Raw genomic sequence first — 18,909 nt, forward strand, 5'->3', positions numbered from 1 at the left:
TTTGTGGCTGGAGTCATTTTTCTGGGGAATGCCCTTGGATAAATACAGCAACACAACTAGGGATAAGGATGGGATATCATGAGTGATGTATGAATTAAATCAACCAGGAGAAACTGCTTTAACTACAAGTACTTGAAATCTATTGGGACCATAATAGCTACCTGTACTGGAACAACTGGAGCTCATGATAGTACCATGAAAGACTGGCTCATATATAGCGAGTGGCTAGAACAGGTTTTTTTTTTAAGTTAATGAGACCCTCAGAGAGAGAATTGCATGTGGGTTACTTAATGAAGCCATACAAAGGAAGCTATTAACAGAGAAAGGCCTCACCTTTCAACGTGCTGTAAAGATTGGAATAGCTATGGAAACTGTAGCAAATGATGCTGTAGAATTGCACAAGGAGTGCCTATGGAAATAGGAATGAATGAGTTATAAAATATGCAGTGGAAGAGCTGGCACATGCAGTAGTCAGATGGCTGCTATCAGTGTGGAAAATGATCCCACACCCCCAGCTTATTGCTGGTATAAGTAACTTTACTGCTGAAGTTGCAATAAAAAGGGATGTATCCAGACACTATGCTGCACTATGAAAAATAAAGTGACTAAAATAATATACAAAAAAGAGAATAATAAAGCATATATCAGTGCTGCCAAATATGCAGCCCATGGGCCAGATCCAGCCTGTGAAGCCCCATTGTGCTGACCCTGATGCTGCTGCTGGGTCTGATCAAGCCCATACAAGTATGTGCTCAGACATGGGTTGGTCTGCAGTCCAGATCTAGCCCACAGACCCTCTTCCCTCCCCCTTCCCCAGCATGCCTAATCCTGCAGCTGCTGTAGACAGTCTGAGACCCACACTGCAGGGGGCATGGATCTCATTGGCAGGAACAAACACCATATGTGGCATGGTCTGGACTGCACCATATGTGGCTTCTACTGTGGACATGTGCTGCACACAGTGCCTACTTCAGCTGATCTGGGATCTGCTCACAAGCACCATGTGCAGTGTGGGTCCAGGACTGGCTGGACTGGGCACCACATGAGGCTCTCTCCTGGAGGTGTCAGTGTGGGCATTACATATTGTGCAGTCTGGCTGGGGCAGATACAATGTGGAGCATGGCTGCTGCTCCATCTGCACTGTGATGCACACGGTGCCTCTTCTGGCTGCTCTGGGATCCATCCCACACATGGCATGGGTCCCAGACTGGTCAGAGCAGCTGCTGGATCCAGTGGGGAGGAGAGTGGGGAGCTTATTGGCTTGATCCAATCCATGGATCAACCCCAAGTCTGTCATCTGTAGGGACCACTGGAATTCATGCCAGAAATATGCTGCCCAGTGGCTCCTTTAATCTTGCAGTTTTCCCTGTGCACCCCTCTGCCACTGAGTGGCAGAAGGGCCCTGGTGGCCCCACTGCTCCCTTTTTACTTCTGTTGGCCGGGAGGCAAAAAACATACTTTTAAATATGCTGCAGTTTTTTTCTCCCATCTGGTCTGCAGCAAGTCCACCATGGCCCCTCTGCCAATCAGTGGTAAGAGATAAACTGCAAAATTAAAGGAGCCACCACACAGCGCACTTCTGGAGCAAATTCCAGTAGTCCCTACTCATCTGACCTGCTTGGTATATATAATAGTGGCACGGATAGTGAGAGGGGAATAACATGTCTGGGTCTACATCATATGAACAAGGATGAAAAATCAGCAATCTGGCTGACACCCTCAGTTCCTGGAAAAACCCTTAAAATGGAGTATATAGGCTCTGCAGTGTTTGTAATCTCATATTCAGAATATGAAAAAGCTTTTTAAAAAAGATGAAATTAGGGAAGACACCAGTGCTGCTAATATATATATACAGGAAAGAAGATCATATTGGAAAAAAACAAACACACAGTGTTCAGGGAAGACATAGGAAGTTTAAAATACATCAAAGCTAGGATGACAGATGAAAATGAACTGGCCAAGTTTCACCATTTACCTTACTACCTATGTGCAATGGTAGGTGTTGAATTGGATTGCTTAGAAAGGGAAGATATACTTTTAAAAATAGTTGGAGTGAGTGGGGCATGCTTGTAATGCCAAGTGTAAAAATAAAAAATAAAAAGTGGTGTAGTAAAGGTATGTGGAGACATTAAGATTACTATATCCTGTGCTGAAAGTTGATAAATACCCCCTACCTCAAATTCAAGATATTTTTGCCATATTAGCAGGGGAACAGAGATATAGGTAAATGGATTTAAAAAAAAAGCTTACTTACAGATCAAGACAGAAGAAGATTCAAAGGTTTACCATAAATTTGTGAAAAGGTTATACCAGTGCAAGAGACTAGTGTTTGGCATTGCCTAAGCTCCTGCTATACAGCAATGAGCAATGGATCAAGTGCCAGAAGGCATTTCAAGAACCTAATGTCTTCTTCATTATTCATGACATTATTGGGACTGGTGAAAATTATGAAGAACATCTGAAAAATTTTAAGAAAATATTAGAACATCTAGAAGAATATGCTTTGCAAGCAACTTTTGCAAAATACAATTTTTTCCAAGACTCGGTTGCTCATTGTAGAGGTGTTATTGATGCACAAGGTCTACATAAATCTACGTAAATTAAAATAGTTCAAAGAAGCCCCACAGCCAAAAGACAATGTGTAACTCTTTTCTTTTCCTAGGATTTATTAATTATTCTAGTAGATTTGTACCAAACCTAGAATACTGTATTGCAGTAACAGCTGCCAAACAGAGTACAGAAGTAACATTTGGAGCCCCACCAATTTTTCAGCCAGTCTTTACAACCTACAGTGACAACCACTAATTCTGCACCAGAAAGTATCATTGCTAACCTGACAGGATCCAACAATGTTGAGCAACCTACATGCAATGTGATGTTTGAATCTGATGTGCATGAAGGAGGGTCACCTCCTTAGGACTGTGTTCAGGGAAGTGGTAGCCACTGTCTGGAAAGGAAATGCAAACATGAATCTGGCACAGTAGACAGTACAGCACATCCTCAGGGAAGCAGTGAGGAAAGTTACCAGTAGCCGCATCTACACATGCACTTAACTGTGGAGTAGACTAATTATCTTGGAATAAAGCATCAGCATCTATACATGCAATGCTATGAGGCCTCAGTAAACGAATTAATGCCTCTGTCAGGGACAGTACTATTTTATGATGGGATAATTAACTGAGATTAAACACATGTCTAGACACTGAACATGGGAATAAATTGTGCCCAGTCAGTCCAGACAGCAGGGACCAGACTCCTGCCTGCTGTCCAGATATATGACTCTACTTTCAGCACCCTTATCCCCAGCCAGCCCCAATCCTGCCCGAAGCCACCACCTGGAGCCCAGGGCTGACCGCCCCTGGCCCTGGCATAAACTGATCCACCTTGGCTCAAATTGCTGCCATCCTGGGTACACATGTACATGCTGCATTTGGGATTAGTTTACTCCAGCTCAAATTGCTCCAGAGTTTATTGTTTTGAAGTAATTGCATGTATAGATGCATCCAGTGTTAACCAGAAAGGAAACACAAGCCACTTGAAAGGCTTGCAGTCTGGGGATTACACTGCTGTCATTTCAAAAGTGGGGATGAGATGTGAGATATGTAATGAATGTGTACATGAGAATCTAAACTTACTTGTTGTTGAATCTACTCACTGTAATTAGGTAAATATTCCTGTAAATAAGGTAAACATAGATTTACCTTATGTTCACAATATATGCTATGGTAGTCAGCTTGGTACCTGTCTAAAGTGAATACGAGTTGTTTACAAAAGCCTAGTGTTCCTCTGTGTGGTGGGCTCGCTGCTTTTGCCTGGCAAGCCCGGCTTGGAGAAGGACACTTCAGATTGGTGGAACATTTCCACCAATCAGGTAACAGCTGGGAGGGGCTTGCCCTGTCCACCAATCAGTTAACAGCGGGGAGGGGCTTGCCCCGTCCCTGCTTAGAGGTTGGGGGGGGTGGGATGTGAGGAGCCCCTGGACCTGATTGAAGACTGAACTTTACAGGTCCGGCAGACTTCAGGGACAGGGCCTCCGCTGAAAATAAAATCCCAGCATGCTCAGCACACTGGGCAGATGCAGTGAGGGATTCAAGAAGAACAGAGCCAAGAAAAGCTGGGGAGCTCTCCCCCAGTGGGCAATAGGCCCAAGACTCCTGAAGCCTGGGCCTGAGAACGGTGTGAGACTGCTTGGGCCCATCACGGTGCTCAGTTCAGTGCAGGGAGCCCAGGCTTTCAGAGTCGCAAGCAGTGGCTCGAGCCTGCAACCCCAGCGGGCCACATGGTGCACAGGGCAAGGGCCTTGGGGGCCGCAGTGAGGCGGCTTAGGCCCCATCTCCCAGCAAGCAGCCAGGTCCCACAGTGAGCAGGACGGTGCACGGGCCTGAGCTTTGGGAGCCAGGGAGCAGCAGAGGCTGCTTGTCTCATATAAAAAATCAATTTGTTTAATCTTTCAAAGCAGGAATATGAGCTTATTTTCTTTTTTAAACATTTATTTAGTATGTCTAAAGTGAATGTGAGTTTTTTATAAAAGACCTAACTTTCTTCTATGTTACTTCTGGTGTAAAGAACAAAGCAGCAGAGTTGTACTGAAATGAGGTAGTAAGAGAGGCCTTCCTTCTAGCCACCAATAACCCTGACCACACACATTCTGCCCATCACATTGTGAGTAAATGTACCAATACAGCACTTGGATTATTTTATATTTGTGATGCTGAACTAAGACTTGGACTCCAAAAATCTGAGTTTTCTACTTCTGCCTCAGCTACAGACTTTTCTGTGCATCCTTGGGCAACCCCTTGGTTCTCGATCTGTCTCCTAGAAAATAGGTGCCTTTCCACTGATTTTAGTCAAAGTTGGATGAGACTCATGATACATTTTTATTTCTCATTCTTAACCATGAAAATTCTACTTTTCTACTTCATAGGCATATTATGAGGATAAATTAGTATGAGAAGTGGTTAACTGTTCCAGAAATCTGATTTCTGACATAGCAGTCAGTGAAGCATGTCCTCAGGGAAGCACTCAAGAATGCAATTAGTGGTACCCAGAAAGGAAACACATGCCACCTGAGAGACTTGCAGAAATCAGGAAATACTAATTAAAAAAAAAAAATATTCCCTAACTTTTCCTCTTAAAAAAAAATGTATAGTAAGGCTCAGTTAATGAGGCTAATAATAACCAATGAATTATATATCATGACAATGTTCTATGTATTTTCAGTGCCATACTTTTTTTAAATATTTAATTATCCATAAATTATTTGTCATTTTCATTGACAAACTAATTAATCCTTCTTGCCTGAATTAGTCACTGAATGCTAAATGGACTTTGTGTATAAAAACATACTTTTTCATTTTCCCCTTTTAGTTCCAGAAGCCAATGATATTATACTGCCAGATTTTTTATTTATTTATTTTTGTGCCAGATGAAAGACACTAACAATTTTAATGGATAATTTTAAACATTCAGTCTGGTAGCGGTTCTATAAGCAGAAGTGAAATTATAATTAAAGCCTCTTGTTTTATTCGTAATCAGAATAAAAAACCCAAATAAAATTTTACTTTCACATTTTTAATTCATTATAAACTCACCAGTCTGGGTTCTTACTGAATGAATATCTTTCCTTTTGTTATATATAAAGCTTTTCCTTCCTGTTTCCTAACAAAAGACTACAGATTTTGTATTTCTGGTATCCCTCACAGGAGAGGAAAAGGAGACAAAATATAAAGTAGGTTCCTTACATGATCTACACTTAAATACTTTGTTTGTAGAGTTGCCTTTTCTTATCACTTTTGTATTCAGCCACATACACATTTGATCTAAACTTGCAAAACCATCTTAAATCTATTATATGAATAAACCCCTTTGAATTATAGAAGACTTCAGCTGTCATCATTTTGCTTGCAGAACACCATTGTAGATGCCTTCCAATGATATAACCATGTCAGCAACTGGAAACCTTTGGTTTCTACCCACTGTGTGCATCTTGTCTTCTGCCAATACAGCCTTTCACAGTGAGGACATATGATACTGGCAAAAGCAGGAAAATGTGCTCATGTTTTAGTGACACAGTGTCACCAGCTGTATATATACCAAAAAAAGTTCTGGCAGCAAAAATGTCTGATGCAGATGTGGCTTCATTCAGAATTCTGAACACACAGAGACCCTGTTGCTCTGTGGCTTGCTATCTCGTGGGCTGTTGAAAGACAGCTTGTGTTGCCCACTTTTACTTAGAACAAAGTGTCTGTATTTTCCAGATGAGCAGTTATGAAAAATAGTACATCCATCTTTTCCTCTTTTAAACATATGCTAGTGCTAAAACATGCAGGTCACATAACTATATATCCTGATGGCATGATAAATCAATAAGGCCACATCCCTCTATATACAGACATTGTTCACATCTCATCAACCAGTTGTCAAAAGATTAACTGTTAACCTTAAAGATTCTTTCTCAGATAAGTAGTTGGGATAGTCCCTGAGGTTGCTTGTGAAGTAATGTAGTCATTACTGAAATCATACCCCAAAGTTTGTGTCTGACTTCTGAGATCTCAGAAATATTTTATTAGAAATATGTGGCCTGATTCACATTTATGCTAAGGTTCCTTTATGTCACTGTAGCAGAGTAAAAGGACCTCACAGTGGGTGAAATTGGCTCCTTGCAAACAACCCTTGTGAACTAGGTCTGCATATTGATATAAAACTGCTGTAGGTTCCCTTCCCCTTCTTTTCTCAGCTTCAGTGAAAAGATTGCTTGTCTGGGTTGTGTCTGTATGAGGCACTTGACTTGCTAAAGTGGTTATCATTATCTTTCATTCCTTAAATGTTTTTACACTTCATGAAGGGGCAAAGAAGTGTAAATTAGAGCCACCTTGACACTTCTTTAAAAGTATGAGATCATGAAAGCTCTTTCAAGGGTATACTTTGAGAAGTGTGTAGAAAGCCTGTTTTCCTGTTCTGTTTCCTGGAAGATGTTCCACGTGTCATGTTTTTATCATGTAATAAATTTTAACCTGACACATGTTCAACCAATTCATCTATCATATAATGGCAAACTAGACAGAGAGATGTTCCACGATTATGGTGGAACACTTTTGTGGATGGCATTTGTGTGGTATTTTTCATTTGACTATGCAGCATGTTAAACCTTGGGGGACTGCCCAGCAAGGATTGAAATGTCCCAGTGTAGTGGGGAACCCATCAACTCCCTATGCCCTAGGACATTTAAAAGCTTTGCCAAGCAGTCTGATGCCAGTGGCTTAACATGTCACACATTCTAAGTAAAGCCTCATAAACCAAGCAGCTTCTAAACTAAACACTGGGGGACAGCTGATAGGTGCAAAGCAGCACACACTTTGGATTGACACTCCCTATAGAGGTGAAACTATAAACAATGGGGATAAAAAACAAGGAGGGAATACTCAGGTGCAACATAGAGAATACAAGCATGAACCCTTTACTGATTAAAAGGTTGTGCACAAGTAGCTGACCAAGAAACAGGGAAAAAAAAATATAAGTACTTTTATACTAATGCCAGAAGTCTAAGATCCAAGATAAGAAAACTTGAATGCTTAGCAGTAAATAATGCCATTGACATAATAGGTATCTCTGAAACATGATGGAATAAGGAAAATAAATGGTATGCTGTAATATTAGGATACAAATTATGCAGGAATGATAGCAGCATTTGTACTGGTGGGATAATTGTACTACACATCAAAGACTGCATAAAATCAAATAGGGTACATTTTTCAACTCAGAGAAATACCATAGAACTTCATGGATAGACATTCTGTATTTCAATAGAAAAAAAAAAAGTACATCTGGGGGTATACTATTGACCTCCAGACCAGGATAGCAGCAGGTAGCTAGAAATGCTAAGGGAGCTGAGAGAGGCTGTGAAAGCAGAAAACACCATAAGAAAGGGTGATTTCAATTATTCACGAATAGACTGGGTCAATCTAACATCAAACTGGGATCCAAATTTCTTGACATTATAAAAGACTGTATACTGGAGTAGTTAGTCCTAGAACCTAAAGAAGGGGGGACATTGTTGACGTAGTTCTAAGTAATGCAAACATTTTGGTACCAAGGGTAAATATTACTAAGCCACTCTGCCATAGAGACTACAATGCAGCTGGGGCCCCTAAGAAAGAGAAAAAAGTGCAAGCAGTATGGGAACTACTTAAGAGCACCATATTGGAGGCATAGAGCAAATGTATATTGCAAATAGCAAAAACCCCCAAACAAACAAAAAAAAAAAACAAAGCAAAAGAAAACAAGTATAGTTTAATGGCAGAGTTGCAGACGCAATAAGTGTGGACTTGGGGTTATTTTTTTTAACCAAAAATTGAGGATTTTTTTTTTTTTAATCGAAGAAAACCAGGATCCCTGATGATCAGGGTGCTGAAAGATGACAGGACTATTGCCAAGAAGCTAAATGCATTCTTTTCATCTGTCTTTTCCGTGGAAAATGTTAGGGAAATTCCATCACCATATCCACTCCAGTGGAGCTTACCCAAACTGAGGTTTCAATAAGTGAGGTTACAGAATAAATTGATAAATTAAACAACAGCAAACCACCAGAACCTGATGGTATTTACCCTAGGGTCCTGAAGGAGATCAGACAGAAAATTCCTAAACTCCTAAGTGTAGTATGCAACTTATTCCTAAAAAACAGCCTCTAGAAGGGATGCAGGGAAAATAGACTCACCTCACTGTACAGGTAAGTCTATTTTCTATTCCTAGAAATAAAAAAAATTGTGGAATAAAAAAAAAATGTTCAGCACATAGATGAACATAATTCGCTGGTGAGGAATCAACATGGCTTTCTCAAAGGGAAATCATGCCTCATCAACTTAGTAGAGTTCTATGAGGAGGTCAATAAGCAAATGGATCAGGGTGATCCAATTTACATAGTATATTTTAACTTTTAAAAAAGCCTCTGATAATATCCCCCATTGGAGAGTTTTAAGTAGGATAACCATATTATTAATAAGGGAATCCAGGACAGGGTATGCACACCACTCCCAACCCCGTACACAAACACACACACACTTCTAACTCTGTGACATCCAGGAGCCCTGTTGATAGGGCAGGCAGGACATCATGGAGGCCCATAGCTGGGTTCCATTCCCCATGCACAGAGACTGGACTCAGCTGGGAGTGGCCCTTCCCACCCCCCACTTCTGCCAGCTGCCCAGGACCACAACACACAGCCCAGGCCTCTGCAAGAGCCATAGCAGCAGGACATGACACTGTCAGCAGGGGGCAGCCATCCTGGTTCACACTACACAGGTGCCTGAGCCCCAGCCATGGCCCCCTCTCCTGCCCTGGCTGACCCTGCCCCCCCACCGGGCAGGAGAAGTGGTGCCCAGTCCATCTTATCCCTGCCCCACCCTTCCACCTCTAGCTACTGCTGAGCAGGAACCAGCCCTGGCACTGTGGGCAGCAGCAACTTCAGCCTCTGCCTCTGCCTTTGCCTCTGCCTGAAGTAGCTGAATCTGAACCTTTTGCTTCAATTTACACCAACTGGCTGGGATGCTAGGATGGCTTGCTAAAACTGGTACTGTCCTGCCCAATCCAGGATGTATGGTTACCCTACTCTTAAAGAAGTAGGAAACATCCACTCATGGAATAGTAATTGGTGCAAAGATGGAATACAAGGAGTGAGTATAAATAGTCATTTTTGGGGGAAGGAAAGAACTAAACAGAGGGATTCCCCCAAGGATCTGTGTTGGGACTAATGCTATTTAAAATATTGATACATGATCTGGAAAAAGGGGTGAGTAGTGAGGTGGCCAAATTTGCAGGTGATACAAAATTATGCAAAATGGTGAAGAGCAAAGCGGACTGAGAGGAACTACGGAAGGATGTGGCATTATTGAGTGAATGGGCAACTAAATGGCAGGGGAAATTCAGTGTAAATAACTGTAAAGTGATGCACGTTTTGGGGCAAAAATAACCCAAACTATACCTACACTGTGATGGGTATTAGCTGTTACCTCATGGGAAAGAGATTGGGGAGTCATTCTGAACAGTTCACTAAAATCTGGGACTTTTTCCTCCATTTACACCAACTGACTGTGATGCCCATTGAAAGGCAAATAAAATATTAGGGATTATCAAAAAAGGAATTATAAACAAAACAAAGTAACATTATGACTCTTTATAAATCCATGCTGTGTCCACACCTTGAATACTGTGCCCAGTTTGTAACCCTTACATTAAAAAGAATAGAGAATAACTAGATAAGGTACAAAGAAGGGCAACAGGGATGTTTAGCGATATGGAGGGGCTTCTATATGAGGATAGACTAAAGAGGCTAGGCCAACTTAGTTTAGAAAAGAGACACTTGAGGGGGGACATGATAAGAGTTTACAAAAAACATAATGATAAAGAGAAAGTAAATAGGGATTTATTAATCTCTATCTCTCACGTTAATCTATGGGATTTATTAATCCCTATCTCTCACAAGACAAGAACCAGGCATCATAAAATGAAACTGGTAGGTAAAAAGCTTAAAACTAACCAAAGGAAGCTCTTTTTCATACAGCATGTAATTAAACTGTGCAACTCATTGCTATAAGATGTGCAAACCGACTGTTTAGCCAAATTCAAAAACGAATTGGGTAAATTCTTGGAGGAAAGGGGCACAGGAATACAGCCTCAGAATCAGGACTTTCTAATCTACACCTTAAATTATGGAGGCTGCAAGTGAGACAGAAACAGTGGCGAAAACCCTTGTCCTACCCTGTTCATTCTCCCTTTCAGCATCCATTCTCTGCCACTATGTGACTGAGGATACTGGGAAAGATGGACCTATGGTCTGACCCAGTAAAAAGCAGTTCTTATGTTTCCATGTGAATATAAACCATGGGACATCTTCCTGGCTGGTTTGCCATTTTATGGCATGATAAACTGGTTGAACACGTGGTATATTATGATTATTTTACAATTAACATGCTAATCCTGGAAGTTTCTGAGATCTGAGATAAAATCTGTCAGATTCCAATTATTCAACTAAATTAACATCTCCCAGAAGTCTTTTGCTCCACCTCAAATGTAGGAATAACTGTGAATAATGCTTATTATTCCCATTCTATGATTCATAACATCTATAAACTGTCAGCTATTATGAATGAGGATTTGAAATTTGTATTATTTATATTACTATGTGAAAATGGGGGCTTAAAGTTAACAGGTTGAGTAAGTACATTAGCTTATATGCAGGCATGTGACATGAAAATAATCAGTTGAGGAAATGTACAATTTTTTCATTATTATAAGATATTTTGGGAAGGACTGGCCATCATCATGCATAGTCATTTATGTTTGCAAAAATATATGTGGCAAATCAGGGTGGTACCCACTGTGCATACATCTGAATAACTATGAATGGGACAGATTCACCATAACTTTAAATCATTCAAACTGATACAAACTAAGTGCAAAGTATGAGAAGTGAGAAAATACTAACACCAAATAGTTGTATTTTTTCATACAGTTGACTCAGTTACTTGTGTAAGTAATACAACATTCAGGACCCTGGAATATGTGGCCAATTAGCATGACATAACTATATAACTATAAGAGCACTGGATATCCAACAAAAAGGAAAATAACTCTGTATATAAAGCTCTGTACCCAAAATCAGGCATCCAATACTTTGAAATCTTGGCTGTAAATGGCACTGATGCAGTGAAAGATTTTAAAAGATTTAAGTTCCAGTTCTTGGTTTTAAACATTATTCTCTGATACCAAACAGATTTGAGAAATAATAAAGGGGCTGTCATAGGCAGCATGCCCAATTCTATAGCTATATCTCATATTCTTGTTTTTCACTACCATTTAAACGCAGGCACAAAATGTGGCAATGTAGGCTTTAAACTCACCATTTAATTCACCTGTCTTTTATTTTATACTTGATGTCAGTAAGTGTTTTGAATTCTCTGTTCCCTTCCCCTATTACTATTAGTTTTAATATTATTATAAGAAGTGCTGCAGGGAACAGGCATTCTCCATTGCTGCAAGTTCATAGAAGCACTGATGCCACAGAAGTATTGATTCTGTATTTCCAATGATTCATAATATCATAATTCATAATATGTTGCATGATTCATAATATCATGCAACATACATGCTAATTCTACACTACCAGGGGGTTATATAACATAATATAATCTGAAGATGATGATATGATATTATTACTGTACATATAGTCTTTCATTTCAAAGATTCCCAAAGAAATATATATTGTGTCTGTATTTGTGTGCACCTCCTCTCTCCCTCTAAACTGGAGGCACCTGTGGACTGAAATATATCACCCTTTTAAACTGCTGTCAGTAAATCTTTCCATTGGCTTAAGACAGGAAGTTAAGATCTGATTGAAATTAAATTTGGAGTATGGAGTTGTTCAAATTATAATTTAACATGTGATTAACCTAGATCTGGGGAAAAATGTTATCTGATTTTTAATACCAGCAAAAACAATCAAGAACATAGCCTTCATTGTCCTGAGGAGAAAAAAAATCATTCCCAGAGTCTAAATAGATGTCACATTTCTCCCAGGAAAAGAAAGCCTTTTGTTTTGGGATCTTATTGTCTCACTTTAAGTACTTGTAGAGTATGAGAGATAAAGTGTGCTACCACTTTTTCCTCTGGGACAATGTTGTGTACCTCTACAAGTTAAAAGCAGTTCATTCCAGTTACTTGCAGTCATTTGAAGGTGTGCTTTCCCTGGCCACTGAGCAGCAATGTAGCTTGGAAGGACTACCTGTATAAAGGGTTGTGCCACTCCTCTTTTTTCTTGGACTTTGACTTGCATAATCAGGACACCTTCGGATGAGATATTTGTTTACAGTCACAACACCATTGCATTCCTTAGGGATGTGTTGCACAGTTCATTTAGTATGTGTTAAATGCACTTAAAATGCAAGTAGCCATGTGTTCAAGCAATTACACACATGCTAAGTCCTCTTGTTTCCTAGCAAAGTTATGACTTTTTGTGCAAGGGGTATGTCCAGACTGTATTAAGTAACACTTCTTAAGCTATTGTTGGACTGCTTCATGGAGACAATGTGAGCAATTTGCATTCCTCACTCAGGCATGACATCAGCCAGGGACCCCTCTGACATATCAAACCTCAAGTTGGGATGAGAAAAGCCACACATATCAAGAAAAAGATCCTGGACCTTTCATTTGTCACGTTCCTTCAGGATTAAGTTGAAAACTGGGTGCCCAGACCTGATCATTGGTTTGAGCTCTACACCATATCAGAGCCAGTTCAAGACTCTGGTGTGGTACCAGGGCTGGGACCAAAAGACAACAAGTTGTGTGTGTTAGAAGATAACAGTAAACATTACTGTGCAACCGCTCTGAAAATGTTCTACCTTTAATATTGTACATATTTAACACCTACTGGGCACATCTACATGAGACAATGCACATTGAACTAATTCTACTGCTCACTAGTGTGGCTGGCAAAAACTGTGCTAATGCAGTCACTTTAGTCCAATATGCATTAAGCGTCACACAAAAAGTGTTCATCTGCACTATTGTGTAATAGTGCCAATTATAGTGCATTAAGTTAATACCCATTAGTACCTGTTATTTTAGTTAGTACCTGTTATTATTAGTGCCATAATTACAGTGCATTCATGAATATGTAGACATACCTCCTAAGTATCCCATGCAACAAGGCCTTTAATGTCACACTGTAGCACTAGAGGCTAAGCTAACACCATTCCCAGCAGCATGCTGGCAGAATTGAAGAAGGAAGCTATCACATCTCCAGAAACAAAGGTGCTATTTGCCACACATTTGTTTTCCATATTGGCAATTTTATAGTCTAGATATTAAAAATCTGCACTACTTTTCTTGTGCTATATCCTACTTTGGGAAATTGACTTAGTTCTACTTTTCTTTTTTTAGTTCTACTTTTCTAAGTTTAATGGAATGAGGCCAATTTACACTAGCGGACATTTGGGTGCTTATTTCTACCTGTATGTCTTCATACTATGATATTTATTATAATTTAGTTTTCTATAGCTTTCCTTAAAATAAACATTGCTCCTATTCCAATGACAGCAAAAATCCCATTGACTTCAAGCTTTGGTTCAGGCCCAGAGTGACATGGATCAGAATTTAATAGATCATAGACGTGAGTTAGATACCTTGGTACAGGGATACAGTATGCTTTTCTTGAACCACCAGCTAGCCTTTAAAAGAATCCTAGACAGTTAAGATTACTATTTTTTATGCCTACCTGCAACTATTATATTTCCTCATGAAGGGATTGTTATGCTCCCATTACTATTAATGAAAATGTATCTACTAAATCCAAAGAACTGAGCTAAAAAGGCTTACCTTGTAGCTCAGATAGGTCAGGAGCATTGTTTCAAACAGACTTATTAAAGCCACTGAAACCTAAAGTAAAGATAGACATATGTTAATACAGATTTGTAAAGTAACATAATAAAGCAAATTTGAACTGAAGAAATGCCATCAAATGTTTAACAATTATCAAAACTAGCTGAATTTATGTGTAAAAAAATTCAAGCCATATTAATTATATTAAGTTCCAAATTGAATATGCTGAAGAAAGTTCAGACCCTGTCAAAATCCACTAACATCTGTGCCCTGCATTTGCCCAGACTCAGCCTGTCCTTTAGGTCAAGCCATTGAATTTCCTTTATAAATGCTGTTTCAGAAGATCTGCAAACTGGTCTCTCTAAGATTTTGATGGGATTCAGAACAGAGATAGCTAGAATCTGCCCAAAGCTGCTACTTGTCCTTTTGTAACAAGACAAGTTGTTGTTGCGGGTGGGGGAGGAGTGCAGATGAGGTATATATAATGAAGTTTATCAAATAAGTGATTAACTCTGTAAACACAGCAGGTACATAAGAGGGAAAGGGAAGTGTTCACCATTTTCAGCCTTTTTACTGAAGCATGATTTTTCTTAGTGTATACAGGATACATGGTTGTTGTAAAAAGACTATAAACTTCTATGTAGAAAGATAATGTTATTGACTAATCATATAGCAAATTATTTTTTTAGATATTTTATTAATGTTGGAGAGATGTAGCCATGATGGTCTAGATGCAAGTGGCAAGGATTTTTTGGAGCGATATATTTTATTAGACAAACTGATGATTGTCAGGCTTTTGAATGAAAGGCATTTTCATTAGGTCAATGCCCTGCATTCAAAATCGTATCAAGATTTTTCCCCAGTAATGCAGTATGTCTGGGAAAAGGTATCACCTGAAAACATCCTTGTCTCTTGCATTTTTTACTACAGACAGTTGAGCTACTTGACACATACAAGATCAATTGCCAGTTCTCAATTAGTAACTATGTGCTCTTTACACATTACATGACTTCATATTTTAAATAAACTCAAAAGTAATTTGAAATTGTGTGTACATTAAATACAATATTTTATTTTACTGGATATTGTGGTGATTATATCTGTACACATGTACATCTTAGTCTGGAGCCTGGAATTAAATTAGACTCAGAAATCCTAATTTAAAATTAATGCTCACTACAACTGAAAACCCATCACAATCTAGTACATGCATTTAGAATAACATTATCAAGATTCAGAACAGATACTGTAAATTAAATAATTCTAAAATGCTATTTCTATTGCAACCTGTTAGTATACCTAAATAATTAACATTGCTTCAGATAAAGTGAAGTTTTCATCTTCCATACCAGTGAATTTCAGTGAATTTTAATTTGCAGTTCTCATATGTATCCTCTTTTTTGTATGTCTGTGTAAAATCTTACTGTATTCATTGAATATGGGGTGAAGTGGGTACACTAGTAGGACAGAACAGGCTGCAAGCAGATCTAGACAGGTTACAGGGGTGGGCCGATGAGAACAGGATGGGGTTCAATACTGACAAGTGCAGGGTAATGCACCTGGGGAGGAAGAACCAGTGGCACACCTACAGGCTGGGGAACTTCCTTCTCGCCAGTGTTGAGACAGAAAAGGATTTTGGAGTCATCATTGATGCCACAATGAACATGGGCCGACAGTGTGGGGATGCGGTCAGGAAGGCCAACCATACCTTGTCGTGCATCCACAGATGCATCTCAAGCAGGTCCAAGGAGGTGATCCTCCCCCTCTATGTGACACTGGTCAGGCCGCAGCTGGAGTACTGCGTCCAGTTCTGGGCGCCGCACTTCAGGAGGGATGTGGCCAATATGGAGACGGTCCAAAGGAGGGCCACCCGCATGATCAGGGGTCAGCAGGGCAGGCCCTACGGGGAGAGGCTGAAGGACCTGAACCTGTTCAGCCTCCAAAAGAGAAGGCTGAGAGGGGATCTAGTGGCAGTCTACAAACTAGTCAAGGGGGACCAGCAGGCATTGGGAGAGTCCCTGTTCCCCCGAGCAACCCCAGGAGTTACAAGAAACAACAGACACAAGCTAGCGGAGGGTAGTTTCAGGCTAGACATTAGGAGGCACTATTTCACTGTCAGGGTGGCTAGGACCTGGAACCAACTTCCAAAAGAAGTGGTGCTGGCTCCTACCCTGAGGGTCTTTAAAAAAAGGCTGGATGAACATCTGGCCGGGGTCGTTTGACCCCAGTATTGTTTCCTGCCATGGCAGGGGTCAGACTAGATGATCTCCTCAGGTCGCTTTCGACTCTCCAACTATGAAACTATGAATATAATACATTAGCAGAATATGACTATGACAGAGACTGGTATCCAAATATATTAAGGATGTCTCTCAGGATTTAAAAATTAAATCAAAGAAAGCAATCTGGATATCTTGGTCAAGTCTTGCATATTTTAAACAAATATTCAAAAGCTATCTCCATCAGGGGAATATTGCTTTAATAATCTCCTGTATTACACAGCAAGATAAATCACCATAATGGAATTGTACTAAGCATAGTGCAAAAACATGATGGTATTATTTTACTAGAAGGTTAAGGAATGTTTACTACAAAAATGAGTTACTTAAGGGGACTCTCACAAATATCTCAGAAGGTTTTCAGAAGCTGGCAACTTAGCATTAAAAACAATCTATGGATTTCACAAACCATGTACATTTTAATAACTGCAAACCTGGTTCTAAGAAATGCTGAAACTCTGCAAGCTTCATTACTTTTATTTTTATTTATTTTTATTTCTATTTAGTTAGGTAATTTGCATTGACTATTACATGATATTGAAAATAAAATAACTAAATAAGACATAATATTGCAGGTTAAATTAAAAAAAACAACCCTCGGTTCTCCTTAAATTACATACCCTAAATAATGTTGCCTTTGCCACAGCCCTTTTTAAAAGGTAAATCTTGCAATTTTCATTGAACATTAATAGCATTAAGCTATTAGGGTCAAGTGTTTGATTCATCAAAGATACCTCAATAAAAATCCTTTATTTTTTACTAGGGGGAAGAAGAATCGTGTTTGGGTGTGATCATTGATCTTCCTGTGATGGATCACAGGGAGAAAGGCAGTTGTTTAGACCCATGGGCCAAAGTAATTTAGAATTTTATGAATTAAAATCTACTTTAGTCACACCCAGAAGCTAAGATGTCCAAGGCAAATCACAAACCAATGATATATGTTTTCAGAGCAAGATGTTCTATGGAGCACATAGGCTAACATATTATGTGCTAGCTTTACCCTCCTGGTACGTTTAAGATTTAAGAAGTACCCTCCTGGTACTTCCTTTTGGGAGTACTAAAGCATGGCACAGTACAGGTGGTTACTGTGCCATGCTTTAGTACTCCAAAAAGGAAGTACTAAAGCATGGCACAGTGACAATGCTGCCATAGACAATGTGTAGATGGGCCCTATAATAACTTAGTTTTAGGGCTTTTTTACACATTGCACTTTGCGCTGCTTGAATGTTGATCAGTGTTAAAGCTAGCTTGAATTTGGAGCAGTCACACCTTAAGGTTCAAAACCTTCTTTGACTGTCCACCAAATATACAGCTGTAAATTGCCACTACAGGACTGATGTCAGGACATGCTTCAATCCCTACTCTAGATGGGAATGGTGTGCAAAATGGGTTGTTGGGTGGGGTCAGAGAACATGGAGCTGGGAGGTCTAGAGTTAATGAGATGATGGTGTGCTTTCTTCTCCTGGGAGAAACATAGATAATGATATGGGAGGTGGAAAGGAAATGGTGATGGGGGAAGGGTAGTAAAATGCAGGAAGTGTCACTGAAACATAAAATAAAAAGAAGTAAAAAAAAATAATTTCATAGATTTCATAGGTTTCAAAGACATCAGGACTGGAAGGGACCTCGGAAAATCATCGAGTCCAGCCCCCCGCCCAAACGGCAGGAAGTCAGCTGGGGTCATAGGATCCCAGCAAGATAAGCATCCAGTTTCATCTTGAAGGTGTTCAATGAAGGCGCTTGAACCACCTCCGGTGGCAGGCTGTTCCAGACCTTGGGGGCTCGGACAGTAAAGAAGTTCTTCCTTATGTCCAGCCTGAAACGATCTTGAAGTAGTTTGTGACCATTCGACCTCGTCATCCCTTGGGGCGCTCTGGTGAACAAACGTTCCCCCAGATGCTGGTGGTCACCCTTGATAAACTTGTAGGTGGCCATCAGATCACCCCTGAGCCTGCGCTTTTTCAGGCTAAAGAGCCCCAGGGCTCTCAGCCTGTCATCGTAGGGTCTGCTTCCCTGACCTCTGATCATGCGCGTGGCTCTTCTCTGGACTCTCTCAAGCTTCTCCACATCCTTTTTGAATTGTGGAGCCCAAAACTGGACACAGTACTCCAGCTGCGGCCTCACTAAGGCTGAGTACAGGGGGAGAATGACGTCCCGGGATTTGCTTGAGAAGCATCTATGGATGCAAGCCAGTGTTTTTGTCGCTTTACTAGCTGCAGCATCGCACTGCAGGCTCATGTTCATCTTGTGGTCAAGGATG

General features: G+C 40.1%; 1 protein-coding gene across 3 annotated transcripts in view; it reads right to left on the reverse strand.

The window, feature by feature from the left end:
* The window catches only part of KCNT2 (potassium sodium-activated channel subfamily T member 2), a 371,828-nt gene that overhangs the window by 216,470 nt on the left and 136,449 nt on the right, over nt 1–18,909 (reverse strand). For all 3 annotated transcript variants that reach the window (XM_025200221.1, XM_025200220.1, XM_025200219.1), the window contains exon 5: nt 14,368–14,427. In XM_025200221.1, the coding sequence (XP_025056006.1) occupies nt 14,368–14,427 (60 nt within the window). The remainder of the gene's footprint in view (nt 1–14,367; nt 14,428–18,909) is intronic.

This window comes from Alligator sinensis, unplaced genomic scaffold, assembly GCF_000455745.1.
Source record: "Alligator sinensis unplaced genomic scaffold, ASM45574v1 scaffold56_1, whole genome shotgun sequence".
NCBI lineage: Eukaryota > Metazoa > Chordata > Crocodylia > Alligatoridae > Alligator > Alligator sinensis.